We start from the raw sequence: 22,095 nt of genomic DNA on the forward strand, positions 1-22,095 counted from the left end.
AATTCAACAACGAGGAGGCATACTGGCAAGGCGGGTGGCAAAAAACTTGTTTTGTTGCAATCCGTGTACGTGTTATAGCGAGGAGAAGTAGCAAAAAAGAGTTAAAATGAATGGGCTGCGGGTATGCAGCCCATTTATAAAAATTAGGTTTTTTTTAAAGCACATGCATGCTATAGCATGTACACACTATTGAAAATTAGAAAAAATAAAAATGGTGTCACCTTTTTGGCACCACAACTTGGTGCACTTACCCATTTAGTGGGTTCAACCTAGTAATATTGCTAAGTGTTTTTAGAATTGGAAATGTTAGTCAGAGGATCTGATATTGGATTTCTTCAAAATATATCTCTCCCCCATCTTTGTTGGGGTCTTTGGAAAGAAAGGAACAATGAAATTTTCAAAAATAAAGAAACTCTTGAATGGGTGGTGGGTCAAAATATTATCAAGGCTATCAAAGAGAATTTTATATCTTGGAATAAAAATAGTAATGATGTGCATATAAGAAATCCAATAAAAATGATAGGAATTGGTGCAAAACATAATGAACACAGACAAGGTGTGATATGGAGATCCCCTCCTTTGGGTTGTTTGAAAGCTAATTTCGATGGTTCTACTAAAGGGAACCCTGGAAGAGCTAGATGTGGTGGAGATCTAAGAGGCCATTATAGAAGAGTATTGGATGCTATGGCTATCTCTATTGGTCACTCAAGTAGTCATAAAGCTGAGGTTGTTGCTGCTCTTTATACTGTCAGGATGGCATTGCAGACTGGTTATAGGAACTTATGGTTGGAAGGGGATTCTTTAAAAATAATTAATATGTTGAATAATAGGAACACCACAATGTGGAATATTGATGGAAGTATTATGGAGATTAAAAATTTGATAAAAAAAGTTCGATAAGGTCATCATAACTCATAATTACCGAGAAGGCAATCATGTTGTCTACATAGATGAAAAGCTGACATGGAGTGATAACCTCAACAAGGAAATTGAGTTGATGACGATCATAAATTATGAGATGACTAATACAATTGAAGGAAAGATTATGTGAGATTTTGTGGTTTATCATGGCAAGTGGTGGCTTTATTATGGACTGTTATCATATTTCAAGGAGGTACTTTTTTGTCATCATCAAAAGGACTTGACACATTTTCTAGGTGAAAAGCTTATTTGAGGTTAAACATACCTTGTCTCTTGTAAAAGTTATCATTTTTTATAGAAATTATAGAGCTGGTTACACTATGGGTGGGGGGTCAAGGAAATAGAAGTTTTCAAGATGCAAATAATGGAAAGTGGAACATGCAGTGTGGGAGATTCTCTAGAAGGGAAAAGTAACAATGTACATTGAGAAGTTGTACAACTACAAACCCCACATTACTGAGTACTTCTTGAAGAACTGGTCTGAGGAAAGGGTTACTCTTCATGGGGTAATAGTGGATTTGATAGAGGAGTTTATAGCAGAGATAACTAGTCTTCCTATGGAGGGCTTAAAATTTAGAAAGGAAACTATTATATCAAATTTTTCTTTCAAGAAATTTCCCAAAAATGAAGAGGAGGAAAAAAGGCTTGTGAAGAACGGGGACTTCTATGACCTGGACCAAATTAAGGTAATCTGGAAAGATGTTTTATCTTGTTTTCGTGAGTACTTTATTTTGGATGGTAGATCAAAAAAGGTTCATAGATTCCATTTTGTTTTTTTGAACCATTTCAAGAATAAGGATACGTTGTCCTCCCCATTCTACTTGAAATTTTCTCTGCTAAATAGTCTCTAGTTGAATAGAAAGAAAGAAACCAGGTCCATGCTCCATAAAGGACTTATTTTGTTGATTGAAATTTATTTTAGAAAAAATGTAGTGAAGCTTTCACCTGTAGTGGAGAAGAAGAGAAAACTGGTTGGTAATGAGCCTCATTATAAGATGAGTGCTAAGAAAATTTTAAAAAATATTGTGAAATCAAGGAGGATTGTAGCAATAGTAAGGATAAAAAGAAGGAGATTAAGGTGGAGAAAAATAAGAAAACTAATGAGAAAGCAATGGAGTTTGAGAAAAGTGCAGATGAAGAGGACAAAATGGAAATTGGGGATCTTAGTTCTAATATGGATGGGTATTCTGGTAGTCAGGGTATCTCTATGGTTAAAAATGATGGGAAAAGTATCAAAGAGAGGAATATGGAATCAAAGTCAATTTCAGAACCTTTGAGGTAGAATGAGAATATTTTGAACCAAAGTGAAAGGCCTATACCCACAAAAAAGGAAATAATTGATGTCAAGATCTTGGTGGACTTTGACAAGGAGAAGAATGAAAAGGTAAAATTCCTTGTCATTAAAGAGTAGAATTCAAATAAGGAGAACTAGAAGGAGATGATAGATCAAGAGGGTTTAAACAATGAAAATCAGTTACATCTTAAGGAAACCCATGAAGTGACAACTAATTTGGAGAAAAGGTCTGATGATGAGACTGGAGATGAAAATAATATGGTGAAGCTATCTTTTCTCCACAAGGCTAAGTTGAAAGTTGATGCCTCTCTCTAGGTGGACTCTTACCTTTATAATGAAATTATTGTTCTTAAGAGGAAAATGGGAGAAATCTAGAGAAAACTGGATGAAGAAAAAATGAAGAGAGTCCAGTAACTGGAGAATTAGGTTGTGAATATCCTTGAGAGGTTGAAGGCCTATGAAATGGAACTTCCTCAACTGGTAAAAGATAGTGAGAAAAGAATGGACATGGTGACTTCTAGTTTATGTGCTACTACTGCAAGTATAGGTAAAAGGAACAATAAGGAGACTATGTCCCCTATTGCTATTGTTGTAAAGATTTTGGGTTGCCCCAGAAAAAGAATGAGATAAAGCACAAAGAAAGTTGCGGTTGAGGCTCCCGACTCAGCTATTGAAGACATCCTACAGGGTACTGTGGAGGCTAGCAAGGATTTAGCCATGGTTATCAAAGAACTGGTTTAGTTATTGGTATTGGTCTATGGTTAGGCATCTGTTCTCGATTTTCCTATTTTTATTTCATTTCTAGCTTTGTTTTGTTGTCTATTTTAGGTTCCAAGTCCTTTAAAACCTGGTTTTAAACTTTGATTAGTTTCTTTGGCTAGTTCCAGGGCCTTGTAAAACCTGTTTTTTTGTTATTTTTGTGAACTTAGGTTCCATGTCCTTGTAAAACCTAGGGTTCTTTATCGTTTATCTTTATGCTTGCTGTAAGGGGTTTCGGGTCCCCTCAAAACCTATTTTTGCCTTAATCTAAAACAAATTTATTGGAGTAAGTTTTATTGAGGTTTTTAGTTCAATGGATTGCATGTTATTACTCACACTACGGATAGCCCCATTTTATTTAACATGGGAGAGTTATGCAAGTATATCAGTTATCCCTTCCATTTGTTGTTCTTTTTTCCTATTGGTGAGACTTATGATTATTATTTTCTACATCTAACTGGACAATGGTATTTTGTTGATGCTGTTTATAGCGGCAATGGTATATTTTGTGCATATTTGATTATGTGTGTATCATTCTATCTAAGCATAACATGGTTCTATCCCATTTGTTCCTTGATAATTGTTGATCAGTGTTACGATGCCAACATTTTAGATTGTTAATTAGTGCTTTTTTGGACAAAGTGATCATATTTTTTCAAATTTGAACAATGGTTATTTATGATATTATGGTTTTCTATGGTATACTCTCACATTCCATACTAATAATGTTTCACTTTTCAATGCTTGTTTCTCTTTGTGTGATGTTGAATCATCTAGAATATATCCTTTGTCACTATTGCGAATAAGGCGGCAAGGTTTGTGTTTTTGTCACCAAGAACAAAGAGGGAGTTTTTGGTTCTTGGCTCCCTTTCGTTGATGTCCTTAATGAGAAAACAATTGGTATTGATATTTATTGATACATTCATTATTGATGCCTATCACATTGTTAATTTGATAAATGATATACTCGTTGCATGCTCATATTATTTTATTGAAATTTGATGGAAAAAAAGATTGGTATTTTGACACATTGTGTTCCCATCACCTTTCAATTTGATACATTACAGTAGCATACATTTATCATTGATGGCATCCACATGGTATATAGTTTTGGTATTGTTTGACATTGATACACAATTATAGACACTCATTTTAGTTGACAAGTATAACAAGTACATAACATATGGTTGCCTTTGTACATATTTTAATTGCCATATAGTATTATGCATGATTGATACTTTATGTATCCTTTCTATATGCACATGTTCATACACGTTCTTGTCATTTGATACATTTTGTATATTCTTGTTATAGATAAGATATTGAAATTATAATCTTATACAACATGTAGATGAGTCTACACTTATTGGAGACTATGACTTAACATTTATTTGGCCTTTGAGAATCCACTATGAATTTCATCATTTCCTTATTGATATTGCTCATACCCATAACATTATTTGAACAAGTTGTCTCACCATCTAGTCTATGTGGCAAAACCACCTTTTGAACAATAATTTAAATTGTGATGTGTATTGAAAACCTTCCTACAAATTTGACATGAGAGATTCATTTGACCTATACAAATCCACTTTGAATTTCATCATTTACTTATGGAATGATTATGTCTATAGCACTCTTTGAGAATCATCGCAGTGTCTTATCCATGTGGAGCAACCATTTACATATGGGAAATAGTTGAAGCAAGTAGGGAGTGCATAGTTGGAATCAGCCAATTGGAGGTATCCTCGCTTAAAAGGCAAAAGGCATCCCATCAGGCCCTTTGACCTTCACCCAGGTAATGGCTGCCTTTTCAGTTTTGTCTTTTGCCATATCCGGAGGATCATGCCACTACGTGTGTGGATGTGAGACTGCCACATCTCTCCACCTTTCCAGTTTTTAATGAATTTTGCTGCTGGTGGACTGAATCCAATTCAGATCTTGGCCGCCATTATGCTTTTGCCACAGTAATATGGAAATCCACAATGAATGTCTACACTTATATCCAACCACATAAGAACTTATTAGACCGTTTGTACGTTATTGTCCCCTACTAATTGACAGTCAAAATGAGGATTGATTTTTTTCCTTATTGATGGAGATATTTTTATGTAAACTTATTTTGATGAGATCGATCAACAGAAGAGCATCATATGGTAGGTTAATTGAGGGCTGATAAATATCCATTTTATATATAAAAAGATATCATGGTGAATATTTTTGGTTTAGAGTGAAGATATATTACATATTAGGGAAGAAATTAAGTTTGAAGAAATAAGTCAACTTTGACTATTTAACATTTTTATCTTAGGAATTAAGTCTTAATGTGTGATGTTCAAGCAGTCAGATATAAGATATGTCTAAGTTGACTATTTTTGGTTGAGTTCAGAAGTGAGGAGTATTCATTCAGTTAAATTTAACTTATATAAAAGTAGATCATAAGTTGAACTTCTAGAATTTAAAGTTAAAGATTGAGGAATATCCATTTGATAAAATTCAATTTATTCAAGAACATATCATTGATTGAAATATGTCAATTCTATTAATTAATCTCATATAAGAACTCAATTTAAAGTCTAAGCGACTTGAGAAATATTCATTAGATCAAATTTATGTCTAGTCCAGCATTGCTCATGAATTCATTTAGAGTTCAACTTGAGTAATAATAAAAAATGTATAACAAAATAAAGATGAATATTGTAAAGTAGAGCAAGAGCTGACGGTGGATGGGAGGAAACAAATGAAAGTGGTGGCGGTGGGTGGCAACGAATGCAATGAATCCATAATGCGGGACAGCTAGTCAGGAAGCCATCCAATTCGTGTCTCAACTAGCAGCAAAGTGGAGGAGATAATAATTGTTTTCTTGTTCGGGTGGAAGGAGTGAATAATAGTAATCTCTGCTTTTGCTTGTTTCCTCTTTCCCCCTCATTTAATGTCCAATCGACTTCCTTTACCAGCACTAGCCACTAGTGTGAGGGCGGGGACCCCCCTCATTTGATTTTGGACTGGACCGACTCTCCCATCAAAACAAAATATAAAGTTCCCATTACAGCAATACTTAATAACACCACCACCTTCAACCATCCCAAAGTCCTCCATTTCATTTCATTTCATTTTAAAAGGAAGAAGAGAGAATGGCCGGAGTGGTAGGGTGCATGGAGGATGATGTAAAGCTAAACCAATTGCAACACCAGCTTCATGGAAAAGAGGTGCCAAGAGACTCTAAATCCCTTGTTATTGATATTGATGGAGACCCTGCTACTCCTTTTGCTTCCACTTTGCACGTCCAACTATTGAAGTTCACGCCTGTAACACTTCAGGTATCATCATTTCACTGTGTCTCCTATTGATACTCTTGCGTTTTGAAAGGAATAAATGAAGGAAAGATTTTTAATAGTTCAGTTACGTGATCAAATATTCTAACGGATCAAAACTCTTTTCAATATTAGATTTCTTAAGTTTACTTGATACATCATCTCAATTTTCAGATACAATCTTGAAAAGTTTTTCATAACAATAATTTTTGAAGTTTTTAGATATTCTTAAAAATATTGTGCTAATATTTGAATAAAATGAATGACTAAAAGATTTTAGTGACTTTCATAAGATCAAGTAGTTTTGGGAAGTCAAGAACCACAATCTTAAATTATTTGTTTGATCTCAAATTTTAATTGTCTATAGAAAGTTCTCAATAACAGCTACTTATAAATTTTTGTGTGCGTTTATATTTGAATGAAATGAATGAGTAAAAGATTTTTAATAGTTCAGTTGTGTGACAAACATTCTCAGGAATCAGGAATCCTTCTAAACACTTGTCAAAATTAGATTTCTTAAATTTATCTGATACATCATGTTAACCTTGACATGCAATAGATTAGAAACTTCTCCATACAATCATCTTAAAAAATTGAAGTATTTTAGAAATTCTTAAAAAATAGTGTTTATATTTAAATAAAATGACTAATTGAAAGATTTTAGTGACTTCAATGAGAATAAATAGTTTTGAGAAATCAAGAACTATAACATTAAATTATCTTTTTCATCTCTTAAATTTAGTTCAATCCATCTTTAAAAGTTTTTAGCATTTTTTTTCTCTTTTCTGAATAATTCGGATAAACTTTAAGCTATTTTTTACATCATACAGATGAAACAATTTATATTTGTGGAATAAGCTTAAATTATCTTCAAACTCTTTTCAATGTTAGATCTTCTAAATTTAGTTGATACATCATGTCAACCCTGACATTGATATCTGGAAAGTTCTCCATCACAATTGTTTGAAATCTCTTAAGTATTTTAGATTTTCTAAAGAAGTTTAATTTGTATAAGAATTTGAATGAAATGAATGAAAGAAAGATTTTAATGATACCCATAAGAATCTTAAGAGATTAAGAATCATAACCTTAAATTATCCATTGAATCTCCTAAATTTAGTTAACATTTACATAGAGAAGGTTCTCCATAATGGTCATCCTTAAACATCTCATATTAAGGAGAAAAAGTAAGCTTGAGAAAAGTATGTTAATTTTGACTATTTAATACTTTAAGTCTGAATCAAGCCTTAATTGTAATGTTTAAACTGTTCTCTCCATAAAAACGATCTAAAATTTTCTAAATGTTTCAACCTTAATTGTTTCTTTTTCTCTGTTTTTATTCTCTGAATAATTCAGATAAACTTTAAGCTGAATTATTTATGTTAGTCTGCAATGAACAATATCTGAATTATTCATGTTAGTCTGCAATGAACAATTGAAACAATTTATATTTCTACGACATGTTTAAATAACAAATTTTAAGTTTTTTATTTGCTCACTAATAGATGGTTTCTATTCAAAAAGTAATTGATTTCAATTGAACCATTCAAAAGCTAATCAAAACTTAGAATATATTTGTATACAAATTACGATCTAAGATAATGTAGGCTGACATATGCAAAGTCATCTGAATTCTTCAGTTTCAGGACATAGTTTACACTGTAAATCTGGGAAAAGCAAGAGAGAAGAACATCTTAAATGGGATAACAGGAATGGTTTGCCCTGGTGAACTTTTAGCAATGTTGGGACACTCTGGAAGTGGCAAAACCAGTCTGCTGAATGTACTCGGAGGAAGAGTGGATGCCAAATTTGAAGGGGTGGTGAGAATCAATCGGAAGCCCTTCATCAAATCCATGAAAAGAATGATTGGGTTTGTTTCTCAGGATGATGTTCTCTATCCCTCTCTCACAGTAAGAGAGACTCTGTTATATGCAGCCTTGCTAAGGCTGCCGAAAACACTGAGCAAGCATGAGAAGCAGCAGCAGGCAGATTCCATCATACATCAACTCGGGCTAAGCAAATGCAAAAACACAATGATTGGAGAGGGTGGGATGAGTGGAGGGGAGAGGAAGAGGGTGAGCATTGGGCATGAGATGCTTCTCAATCCGAGCCTTCTCTTACTAGATGAGCCCACTTCAGGCCTTGACTCCACCACCGCTCATAAAACCATCTGCATCTTACACAAGCTTGCCATGTCCACAAGGCGTACTATTGTTATCACCATTCATCAACCCTCAAGCAGACTCTACCACATGTTTCACAAAGTTATTCTCCTCTCTCAGGGGAGATCCATCTATTTTGGCCAACCTACCCAAGCTCTTGATTACTTCTCCTCTATAGGTTACTCACCGGCTTTTGCAGTCAATCCTGCTGATTTCTTGCTTGATCTTACTAATGGTGAGTTTCTCAACTTATGCTCAATGGAATAGCATCCGACTTTAACTCTAATTTCTCAGTATGTTTTCATGCTTACTAATCAATCTGGAGAATTAATGCTATAGTTTAAAGAAGTGCATGAGTATGAGATGCATAACTTGATGTTAATGTGCAGGAATTGTGAGCTCTGTAAAAGGGTGGGAGCGTGGGTGTAGCAATCAAGTGGAGGGAGAGTTTCAAGCATCCATCAAGCAATCCCTTATTGAAGCATATCAAACATATTTATCCCCAAAATTAAAGACTGAAATCAGTATTGATCAGATGGTGGATGTTCCCATTTCATCAAGTAAGAATACCGAACTCTAAAGATAAAGTTTAGCTATTTTTATTAATGAGTTGATCATAGTAACCACTTGATCTTTTTTGTTACTTAGAACAAGGACTTCTACTACATATCAGTGTTGAGCACAAAGTGTGCATACTTTCACTAAATGAATTTATTCCAAATTACTTGAAACTATTTTGAGCTATTGATATATTTTTTATTTTTTATTTTCTTGGATGTTAGATCACTATATTGAATGGACTTCAAGCTGGTTCCAACAATTTAGGGTACTAGTCGAAAGGAATATGAAGCTGAGGAGAAGATGCGATTCATTTGATGGTCAGAAGATTATCCAAGTGCTCTCGGCATCAATATTATCAGGCCTCATGTGGTGGCGGTCAAGCATCAATCATATTGAAGATCAGGTAGAATTCTTATTCCCTACACTCTTGCCCTCCATCTATTAACTGTTGAATTGAACCCTTGCTACAACTGAGTCCCCAAAATCTTACAAGAGTGTCAATGTGTTCTCAATCTACACTAATAGAGGAAATAGATCAGGAGCAAGAGTACATTTGGACACAACATTAAAAGGTTGTATTGAATAATTCATATCATGAAGACATATATATTTTCAATATCTTATTTCAAATCTTTTGTTTTCAAAAAAGAATATTTATGATGTCTAGTAAAAACAATTTTCTAATTAAAAATAGACTTAATGAACAAATTTCTTGATTACTTGAAACTATAATTTAATTTTTTAACAGTCATCTTAATTGTTAAGACACTTGTTATTTGAATTATAAAATGATTGTATAAAGAATTTAGAATCTGAAAATTACTTAGTATATATCTTTTTATAATCTTCAGATTATTTGCAATGTCAGTATGAAATTAGATGCAAGAAATATCATGTAAAAATTGTATACTATCATTATACTTGCTTTTATATAATTTATACTTCAAATTTATTAGGTGCAATTTTTTTTATTTCACTTTTATAAATTCTAATTATCATCTTTAATGTATGTGAGAAATAACAGGTTGGCTTGTTATTCTTCATCTCAATCTTTTGGGGATATTTGCCGACAATGAATGCAATATTCACCTCCTCCCAAGAACGTCAAATGCTAGTAAGGGAGAGATCATCAGGAATGTATAGATTGTCTTCATACCTAGTGGCAAGAACAATAGGAGATCTACCGATGGAGTTAATCCTTCCAGTATTATTTGTGGTAATCACGTATTGGATGGGAGGACTAAAGCATGATGGCATGACCTTCATACTCACAGTGCTGATAACATTGTATAATGTGGTTGTGTCACAAAGCATGGGCGTGGCACTGGGGACAGCAATAACAGATGTTAAACAAGCCTCAGCATTTGCTTCTGTAGTAGCGATGGTATTCTTATTACTAGGAGGGTACTACATTCAAACAGTGCCACCGTTTATTGCATGGATGAGATACATGTCAATCCATTATCATATCTACAAGCTTCTTCTTGGCGTGCAATACACACATGATGATCTGTACCATTGCAACAACATTAATTGTAGGCTTTCTGACTTAAAAGCAAACACCAAAGCAACAAATTTGTTGTTTGATGTGATTGCTTTAGGAGTAATGTTGGTTACTTATAGGGTCATCTCTTATTTGATATTAAGAAGACAAAATATAAATCACTTATACTAACCAAATCTAACTGAAAATAATAATTGTATACATTCTAAGAGGATAAATTATGATTGAAAATATTGCTCAGAGTGATTTAAGAGTTAAGAAGTTGATTTGTTTTCTACAATTTTAAGTCGTTTGCTTTAAGATTAATATTTGAATCACTTTGGAATAGAATATTATTATGGTGTAAAACTATTAAATATAAGATTTTGTTAGTATTATCACATTCTAATTTGTTTTAACATGATAATGGCTATTTAAGAAAATGGTTTTCAAAAGCAATATTTTGTAACAATTACATCAAAAGGTCAAAATATACATATGTATGACCTACCTTGAAAATAGTCAATGAAGGTTTTTATCAGATCCATGTATAAATGGATGCATATGATGTCAAAGTTTGTTTTAGTTTTTAATAATTATTATCAAATATTTCAAATTACTATTAGTAGAGTAATCACTCATTTATGACACATATAATTTTTTCCAATTAGTCATTACATGAATATTTTCTCTTGAGAACAATGTTTAGTTGTAATATTACTACCATGATTCAACTAGTTTTTTTTAGTCAAATTCATTGACCCATGTTTCATATGAACCTATCTCTCATGGGAAAGAATGGAACACTACTCAAGAGAGATGGATCCATGTGAACCATTACTCATGAAACATGGGATATTGAGTTTGACTCAAAAAACTATATTGTTGAATCTTGGTAGAAATATCACAACTAATCATTATTCTCAAGGCACTAAAGAAAATATTCATACAAATTATTAGTTATGATTTTTCTATTAGGATTCAATTGCATAGTTTTTTCAGTCAAACTCATTGACCCATGTTTCATGGGTACTTGTTCATATGAACCCCTCTATTATGAGACTAAATGGAAAACTACTTGTGAGAGATGGGCTTATGTGAACCACTATTCATGAGACATGGGTCAATGAGTTTGACTCAAAAAATGACACAGTTGAATCCTAATAGCAATATCACAATCTGAATTTTATTGTGGAAAATGTCTCCTACTTATTGTATTTTTTGTAAGCAATATACTATTGTATTCACTTTCTCTGGAATCTAATTAATTTTCACCATTCTAAAATTTTGAAAGTTTATTGTGAAAATTTAGGTTAAATGTGTGAAATTACAATTTACATGTCTTTGTTGCAAAGGTTTTGCTAGAAAAACCCTATTTTTTTTTTGTCATGAATGCCTTTCCCTTTTATTATTTTCCTTTCTATGCTTTAAACCCTTAAGACAATCTTTTGTGTGCCTTTTCATGTTTGAAGAAAGTTGATGTTATTTTTAAGTCGCGATGTCGCAATTCCTTCTTAAGCACTACATCTCTAGTATAGTGATCCTTAACTATTTTAAGGTTGTGATGGTGCGGCATAGTTTGTTGGAGGGTATTTGCAATGTCTTTGCGTTTAGTAGCAATGGGTCAGATAAGTCAACGATGTTGCGAAAAACTTCTTGACACGAGATCTCTAGAGTTATGAAAGTTCACAAACATGCCACGTGGAATGACCTAGGAAAAGCATTATAACATGTAACTAATTTCAAGGTGGAGAAGAAACAATCAATAGAAAGGTAAACTCTAACCCTCCTTCATAGGTTTGACTTTTTAGTGATAATGTTAAGTGGAGATGGGGAGATTAACTAGTTTTGCGACTTCGTGCGGTTAAGATCACGGTGCACGTTGATAGTCGCAATGTAGAGAAAAATTTATACTAGCACTTGTACTAGAAAGAGGTGCAAGGGGTACGCTGATAGGTTTTATTAAAAAATAAAATTGAAGAGATGTCAAATTCAAGAAAAGAACTTAAATTGTTAGCATAGAATTAATATTTTATATAGGATAGAAGCATATATACATTTGTTGAAATATTTTTTCAGTTGTAAATACAAAAGGATTGAAAATCATAAATGAAGCTTCATATTACATAAGTGTATAAAAGGAAGATTTTGATTGTTGATATAGTTCAAAATTTATGTAAAAGAGAAGCATGTGACATATAATGAATTCTATATAATAAGTTTATTTATGCTCTTCCAACATGAACCAATAGGAAAATAGCTAAATAGCATCTTAAATAAGAAATTAATTACAAATTAGAAAGTGGCACTTATTTTCTTAAATTGTACAAAATGATTGACTAAATATTAAATAAAAGAAGTTGTACTTAGTCAATTTGTAAATTTTTTATCTCCACAAATCAATGAAAAATGCCAAAACTTGTGTGAATAAATTAAAATCTCAATATGTATTAGGATTGAGGATTGATACGATTGTCACAGGATATCCAAAAATATATAGCAGAATTAATTTATTTAAGAAAAACAATGATGCACAAGACCACAGTAGAGAATACTTGGGTTCTTGCCAACCTGGATTTGAATTTGATCAAAATGGAATAAGTGAAGAATAAGTGAATTGACAATAGTATACATTTCCATTCACTTAAAAGTGACCTCTGTCCAAAAATGATGTTTCTTTTCGAGCTCTATCAAGCATATTAAATAAAATAAGGAAAATGTATCACTTAATAATTGTATTGCTATTATAGTTGATATAGCTCAAAATAGTCTACAAGTCAAGGTTACCAAAGAAATCTATCTTGTGTGTTCAAGAGTTTGAAAATTAACATAATAAATAGTTTACAAGTCAAGCTTGTGACGTAAAATAGTTTGCATCTACCTACCAATGAAGTCTATCTAATGAAATATAAAATGAGTTTAGCTTTATACCTACAACTGGTTAATTATCAGCTATTTTTTGTTGTTGCCATCTACTTTTGAATGGACAGAGTGTCATTCGCAGTTTTACGCATGATTGCTTCATAACATGTCAATGGAAGAGGAATAATAATTTATTTTTCTCAGACTGCAACGAGAATGACCTAGGATATTGAACATCAGATATAGAAGTTTAATAATTGTTTTATTTTTCAAAAAATAAAGTTTTTATAACTTATTTGTCAAAAATATTATTCTAAAAGATTTCTATATACCTCTTAAGCATTGAAAACATAAATTTCAGAGCATTGTCAACCACATCCTCTAGCACAAGTAGCGCTTATTTTAATTTATGCTACAATGACTTCATATAGAATGTGACGTGTCCATTGGCCAGTTCCCACTAATATTGTGCAATATGCTATGGCCATGTCTCTTATGGTGGCGTATAACAGGCGGCTCCTCCAAGTGTTATCTGCATGCAACACTTCAACAAGCCATGCATTTAAGATTGATCAATGGTTTTATATTATTGTGATTTCCATTCATTTTCGCCTACAAATTTTAGAGTATTTTTTGTTGTTTCTTTGTGTTATGCTTTTTATGTTAGAAATGCTAATGCTGTAAGTTACAAGGAAATGAGTCTGTGCTTGATTATGCTCATATAGCCTATGCATATATTGATTGGAGGATGAATGCATTTATGTTATGTTTAATTTGATTTTAGAAATGACCATTGTGATTTACAGAGTTAGCTGCACAGGTATATTTTAGCCTAGATCCCATCTACAAGCACTTTTTCACATGTAGGAAATTGGGACCATGTCATTATACAAATATTGAGTTTTGTTGCTGGTTGTTTCCCTCCCATCTCTGTATTTTGTATCTACCCACTCTTCTTACTTCATAATTAAGTAGTATTTCATTGTTATAATATTATCATTTTTCCTTGGTACTACAGATGAACCCTTCGATTTAGATTCCTCTTTGATTTCATTCTCTCACAACCCACCATCCATTCAAGTAAGTTTCGTCTTTTATCTTTCTTTTGTGCTCTCTTATTTTGATGATAGATCAGGGATACAAAAATTATATACACAATCTAATATAAAAGAACTCAAATATAAGTTTCATCTACTAGCAAATATAAACAAATCAAGACGATATACTGTTTATTTGGGGATTTTTTTTGGGTACTAGTTTCTTGGTAAATCTGCAATTAGTCATTGGGCATCCTGTTTTAACTTCAATTTTTTATCCTATCATGATAATCTAGTTTCAACTTTCTATCATTTTGTTTTCTCTTAATTGCAATTTTTGTTGGGTTGTGATAAATCTGCAATTGCATTTCTTTTGGTTTTAATTGTGCATTTTTTCAATTTATGTCTTTTTCCCTCAACTAATTTCTTTCCTTACCTCATTTTTTAGATTAATTTTACAATGTTATCTAGACTTTGCAATTTTCCATGAGATCGTTGATGATTGAATATGTGTTGGAATATTTAATGTTGTTGGTGTTTGCGCCTCGAGCCAAATGCCCACCTACCACCCCTGACTAACTCCAGAACAAACATATAAAACATAAATATGATGGGTGAGTTTTGAAATCAGGAAAAGAGGGGGAAAAATATGACAAAAGAAATGTTTTCAATTCATTCATGGGGTGTGTGTTCAGCAGAACAAAAGAAGAGAGTCAATTCAGCAGAGCAGAGTAGATCAGAATTTTAGCAGAGCAAGGTAGAGCAGAGAAGGAAGAAGGAAAGAAGTTTGTGCCTATAGTTGCACGTGTTTCTTCCTCTATTCATTCTGTAAGTTTGTTATTGTTGGATTTGTCCTGTTGAAGCATTGATTGCTCCAGGCACCATTGGATGTAACCATTAGAATTGCAAGTTTAAAGTTCATTGAAGTTTGAAGTTTTACCAGTTTAGGGTTATTTTAGGGTTTTCTGGTTGAAGCCAAATGCTCCCAGATTTTGTAATGTTTTAAATCAAAGTTGAATAGAAAGTAAGCAGGCATACTTGAATCCCTTGTTCTTCTTCTATTCATTGCATTTGAGAAGTTTGTTTAGAAGCTTCAAACTTTGGCTCTCTGGTTTTAATGGTGGAAACATTCATGTTAAAATTTCACTAAGTTATAATTTTCAGTTTGAGCTGAGCTCACTTGGCATCCATTGTTGTCGAGCATTGCCTTTGAGTGTCGAGCTCTTCTTGTGTTGAGCTAACACGACACCTACTGCCTGTCACTCGACACCTTCATGTGCCGAGCAACCTATCACTCGGCACCTTCACATGCCAAGAAAATTGCCACTTGACACCTTCAAGTGTCGAGAAAACTGGCACTCGGCAACAGTTAGTGCCGAGCAAAATTTTTTAAGTTGTGATTTATTTCTCACATGGTATTAGAGCTTTGAGGCCCCACATCCATAGTGAGTTAGGGCATTTATTTTCTTGGGATATTTGACATGGCAGTAGATACAGGAAAGATATGGCAACAACCACCATCCTTTAATGGGCAAAATTATGATACATGGGCAAAGAAGATGAAAACCATAATGGTTGCAAATGATTTGTGGGAGTTTGTTATAAATGAGTTCAATGATGTGATAGACCCAACTCAGTATGTTGCCCTCACAAATGCACAAAAGACTCATTTGAAAGAGTCAAGGAGGAAGGATGCTAAGACATTAAGTCTTATTGAAGCAACAATGACAGAGACAGTATTTCCCAAGATTGCAGCAGCAAATTATGCAAAGCAAGCATGAGATATCCTTGAGATGAACTTCAAGGGGATTGATAAAGTCTGCATAGTAAAGCTACAAAATATAAGGAGGGAGTTTGAGAACTTTCAGATGAAGGAAAATGAATCACTTGTAGATTTTAGTTCAAGGACCTCCAATGTGATTAACCATTTGAAGTCAAATGGAGGAGACTATCAAGAGCAAAGGATAGTGGAAAAGATATTGAGGAGTTTACCTCATAAATATGATAATTTGTTCATGACCATAGAAGAGGCAAAAGACCTCACTGTTTTGACAATGGATGAGTTGATGGGTACTCTTCAAACCCATGAGCATAGGATCAATAGATCTGCATCTTCTTCTTCCCAAGAGCAAGCATTCAAGGCTCAGTCAAATCAAAGAGGAAGGGGGAGAGGAAGAAATGGCTTAGGTATAAATTTCAGAGGTAGAGGCTAAGGTAATCGAGGACAAAGAAATGCTGCAACAGAAAGCTCAGGAAGAGAAGATGGAGCAAGTAGCTCACAAAATACTTCAAGAGGAGGTAAGAAAAACTACAACTCAAATAGGAGTAATGTAGAATGCTACTACTATCATAAATATGGGCATTATGCAAGTGAATGTTGGAAGAAGCAAAATGATTAGTCAGGACAAGAAAATGTGGCTGCTGTGAACATGGGAAGTGGAAACAATGCCACTGCCTTTATCATGTGTAATGTTGGTGAAGAAGGAAGCCCTGAGGTTTGGTACCTCGATAGTGGATATAGCAACCACATGAGTGGTAATGAAACCTTGTTTTCATTCATTGACAAGAGTTTCAAATCTGAGATTAAAATGGGTAATAATGGAATCCTACCAGTTGTGGGCAAAGGATCTTTTATGGTCCGCACCAAGAAAGGTGAGAAGAAGGAAATACAAAATGTGTATTTTGCCCCTAGTATGAAGCACAATTTGATGAGCATTGATCAACTCATTCAAAATGGATATAAAGTGCTGATGGAGAATGACACGTGTGTCATTCATGAAAAGGATGGGAGCAAGAATTTACTTGCAGTAGTTCAAATGACAAAGAACAGAATGTTTCCCTTGAGGATAGAGACATGTTTCTCATCTCAAGTTGGTTCTGCACCTCCCACACAATCAGCTCTAAGGAGTGTGATTGAAGACTTCTCATGGCTATGGCACCTCAAGTATGGTCATCTTGGCTATGCTGGTTCAAATTTGTTGTCAAATAAAAGAATGGTAGAAGGTTTTCCACGAATAGGAAATTCATGTGACAAGTGTGAGGCTTGTATTTTGTTTAAGCAACATAGGCTTCCCTTTAATTTTGGAAATTCTAGGAGGGCTAGATATCCATTAGAGTTAGTGCATACTGACCTAGTCGGTCCTATGCAAGTTACTTCCATTGGGGGCAGTACTTATTTTATAACATTTATTGATGATTTCAGTCGTAGAACATGGGTGTATTTCTTAAAGAATAAATCTGAAGCATTTGATAAGTTTCTTGAGTTCAAAGCCCAGGCTGAAAGAGAATGTGGACACTATATCAAAGTCCTTAGATCAGATAGAGGAGGGGAGTATACCTCCAATTCTTTTGTAATTTTTTGTAGGAAACATGGCATAAAGAAAGAGCTCACAACCAGCTATACACCATAGTAGAATGGAGTGGTTGAAAGAAAGAACAAGACCATTGTTGAAATGACAAGGAGCATGATGAAAGAGAAAGGTCTCCCAAATGAATTTTGGGGAGAGGCTATGGTAACAACAATTTACCTAATTAATAGGTGTCCTACAAAGGTAGTCTGTGATAGAATTCCAATGGAAGCATGGTCACGAGGAAGATGGACAGTTGAACACCTAAGGGTGTTTGGATGTGTTGCATATGCACATGTGCCTAAAGAGAAAAAGCAAAAATTGGATGACAAAGGTGCGAAGTGTATCCTCACAGGGTACAACTCAAAATCAAAGGCATACAGATTGTATGACCCATTGAATAACAAGATGATTCTCTCAAGAGATGTGGAATTTTTTGAAAATCAGTCATGGTACGGTCCAACTGATGAGTCACCGAGCACTTCAAGTAAAGTGCCAGTTATGAGTGAAGAAGATGCCAATGAACAACAAAAAGGAGCAAATAGAAGAAAAGGAAAGCAACCTCAGTCATTGCTGAGCTCCTTTAGGCATGATCGAGTGTCAGTGTCGAGTACTAGTGAAGACCAAACTAGTCGGCAAAGTAGCAACAGTGAAGATTCTGATCCCACACTCTCCTCCTTGTTACCAAGAAAGATCAAGTCTTAGGGATATATACCAAGATGAAAAGTATGAAGATTATGATGAGAGTGTTAATTTTGCATTATTTTCTCATAGTGATTCAATATATTTTGACGAAGCTATTAAAGAGAAGAAATGGTGTAAGACCATGGATGAGGAAATAGATGCTATAGAAAAAAATGAGACATGGGAGCTAACTGAATTGCCTTCCAAGAAGCAAGTGATTGGAGTGAAATGGGTCTACAAGATCAAATGCAATGCTGAAGGCAAGATTGTTAGACATAAGGCAAGGCTGGTAGTCAAGGGCTACAAACAACAGTATGGTAGAGATTATGATGAGACATATGCCCCGATTGCAAGAATGGAAAGCGTGCGTGCTGTCATAGCAATTGCAACTCAACACAAATGGAAGGTATATCAAATGGATGTGAAGTCCGCCTTCCTAAATGGTGTATTGAAAGAAGAAGTATATGTAGGGCAACCACTTGGTTATGAAGTTGTAGCTAAAGGACACAAAGTATATAGATTGAAGAGATCTCTTTATGGGCTCAAGCAAGCTCCACGAGCATGGTACAACAGGATTGACTCATATTTGATGAGCAATGGCTTTAGCAAAAGCAATGGTGAGCCTACTCTCTACATCAAGGTAGCAAATGGAAATGTGTGGATTGTTGTCTTGTATGTAGATGATTTAATTTTTACTGGTAATGACAAGGCTCTAATTGGTGAGTTCAAAGAGACCATGAAAAATGAGTTTGAGATGATAGACCTAGGTCTCTTGAAATACTTTCTAGGCATAGAAGTAAAACAAATGCATGATGGCATTTTCATCTCTCAAGAAAAATATACAAGGCAGATCTTGGAGAGATTTAAAATGCAGAACAGTAAGGCAACCCCAACACCAACAACAATAGGTCTAAAGTTGAGCAAGGAAGACTCTAGCAAGAGAGTGGATCCAACACTATACAAGAGTATGGGTGGAAATTTACAACTCAGCCAGACCTAATGCATGTAGTAAGTTTGATTTTCAAATTTATAGAAACACCAAAGGATTCCCATTGGCAAGCGGGAAAGAGGATCCTAAGGTATGTGAAAGGTACCAAGGGATTTGGAATTTTGTATACTGTAAATAATGATTTCAAGTTGGTGGGTTATAATGATAGTGATTGGGCTAGAAGTATAGATGATAGGAAGAGCACTTCCAGATATATGTTTCATATGGGATCAGGTGCAATTTCATGGGCATCCAAGAAGAAACCTATTATTGCTCAATCTACAGCACAGGCTGAATACATATAGCTATTGTAATTATGTACAAGCTATGAATTTTGGACAAGCTCACCTGTAATTGTTGTAAATGAACTTGACCACAACTTCTAAGACAATGTTCTTTTCTACATGCAAAGTGTTAATCAGTTTGAATTTCTTGTAATATAGTCATATGTATACAAATATTGCACTTATAAAAAAATTTGTATTTCATTTCAACATTTGATGATTAAGGGCCTTGTACCTTTGGTGAAATGGTGGGGCTTCTTGCCTGTAGGGCCTGCAACCAAGGTTCAAGTCCCGATAGGGCCATTCTTTACTATGGATCTTAATTGAGAATGTTTTTCCATTGACCCTTGGTGAAATAGTGGGGCTTCTTGCCTGTAGTGCTTACAACCAAGGGTTAGTAAAATTTTATAAAATGGTTTGTTCCCCTAATGGATGGATCAAAGGGAACTTTGATGGAGCTGCTAGGGAAACCCGAGAAGAGCAGGATGTGGAGGTGATCTTAGAGATCATGTGGGAAATGTTATTGATGCTATAGAAATCCCTATTGGTCACTTGAATAGCCATATTGTTGAAGTTACTGCAGCCCTCTATACCATTAAATTAGTTATTTATTTGGGGTATTCCAAATTATGGTTGGAAGGTGATTCTCTGAATATTATTAATACCCTAAATAATAAAAATTCTATCTCATGGTCTATAGAGGCTACGGTTATGGAAATCAAAACCTTATTTCAAAAATTTGAAAAAGTGGTCATTTCCCATACATATAGAGAAGCCAATGGGGCTACTGATTGGATAGCCAATCATGCAGTTAAAACAGGGCATAAGCTGAGGTGGCTTGATGAATTAAATAAGCACGTGGATCTTAAAGCAATTATTAATTATGATGCTATTCATTCCAAAGTGGGAAAGATTTGCTTGGATTAGAAATTTAATGATTTGGGGGAGTGGCCTTACAATTGTCAGATTACCTTCCCCAAGGAGGTAAATTCATGTGAAGGTTATGTGCTCTCTGTACGTATCATCGAAAAGGTGACCTCAATTTTGAGTTACAAAAAATGGGTCTCATTTCAACCTCTCTACTATTGGTATCTGGGTGTCTCTGGTTTTTTGTTCGCTCTGTAAAATGGGGGGTGAACTAAGGAAACGGGAGCCCAAAAAATGTGATGACTAGAAGGCTAGGTAGGACATTTGGAAGATTCTCCAAAGAGGGAAGGTGGTCAATTTTTTGGAGCGTTTGCATGGATTCAAACCCCATTTCACCACCGCCTTCTTCAAAAAGTGGGTCGATGACAAAGTTACTCTCCACGGAGTCACTGTGAAGCTTACTGAGGAATTCATTGCCAAGGTTACTGGGCTCCCCATGGAAGGTATTAAATTCTCAAAACAAACCAGCATTTCCAATGCGGCCTACAAAAAATTCCCGAAGACGGATGTTGAGGAGAAGCAATTGGAGAAGAATAGAGACTTCTTTGATGTGCAACAGATTAAAGATATTTGGCATGATGTGCTTGGCTATATCCATGAGTACTTTATCCTTGATGGTAGGAATAAAAGAGTGCACAAATTCCACTTTATCTTTCTTAACCATTTTAGGTATAAGGACATAATTTCCTTCCCTTTCTATTTGCATTTCTCTTTGCTTCAAAGCTTGTATGCCCATAGAAAGAAAGAGTTACGACCCATCTTACATGAAGGTCTGATATTGCTCATAGAGGGTTTTTGTAAAAATAAATCCATTGCTTTGTCTCCCTCGACTGGAAAACATAAGGATTCTCAGTTCATAAAATTTAAAATTGATGAGAATGTTAAAGAGAAAGATAAGGCAAAACTAAAACCCTCTAGCTCTTGAAGACAAATTGTTGAAGAGGATTCTGAGGCAGAGAGTACTGAAGGCTTAGATAAGGATGTCCCAGAGGAAGAGGAAGGGATGGATGTTGGGGAGTTTAGCTTTAACCTGGAAGGTTATCCGAGAATGAAATGCAAAAATGAGAAAGGGAAAAAGGAAGAAACAACTAAGGATAACTCGTAATAGAACAAGTCTGATAACGAGGGTACTCAGATTGTGTTCGAGAGAGGTGATAAAGATAAGGATAATTTAATTGATGATCCACTCATTATGAGTGAGGAGGAAAACATGGGGAAGGCTTCCACCCCTGCAAAGGAGACTGAGGGACAAGATAAGGAGGTCCCTAGTCAACATGACCTTGTGGAGACTGGAGAGGAGGAGCCGTTGGATGGGGAGGAACAAATTGATAAAGTTGTGTCCTCGCCACATGCCATTGCTGAAGATGCGGGTGACTCCTCGGAGAGGGAAACCAAGCTTTCCTTCCTGCATTCTACCAAACTTAAAGCTAATTCTTTCCCTCAAGTTGATTCTTGGATTTATAATGAAATAA

General features: G+C 34.6%; 1 protein-coding gene across 1 annotated transcript; it reads left to right on the forward strand.

Annotated features, from left to right (window-relative positions):
* The first annotated feature begins 6,037 nt into the window (after positions 1-6,037).
* Positions 6,038-10,761, forward strand: LOC149567596 (ABC transporter G family member 14-like). Its single transcript, XM_089817498.1, has 5 exons — positions 6,038-6,294; positions 7,929-8,685; positions 8,840-9,010; positions 9,233-9,414; positions 10,036-10,761. The coding sequence occupies exons 1-5, from the start codon at positions 6,109-6,111 to the stop codon at positions 10,684-10,686; spliced, it is 1,947 nt and encodes a 648-aa protein (XP_089673624.1). The 5' UTR covers positions 6,038-6,108; the 3' UTR covers positions 10,687-10,761.
* The last annotated feature ends 11,334 nt before the right edge of the window (positions 10,762-22,095 follow it).

Source organism: Cupressus sempervirens, chromosome 3 (assembly GCF_028749045.1).
Source record: "Cupressus sempervirens isolate cs-2001-9-10 chromosome 3, ASM2874904v1, whole genome shotgun sequence".
NCBI lineage: Eukaryota > Viridiplantae > Streptophyta > Pinopsida > Cupressales > Cupressaceae > Cupressus > Cupressus sempervirens.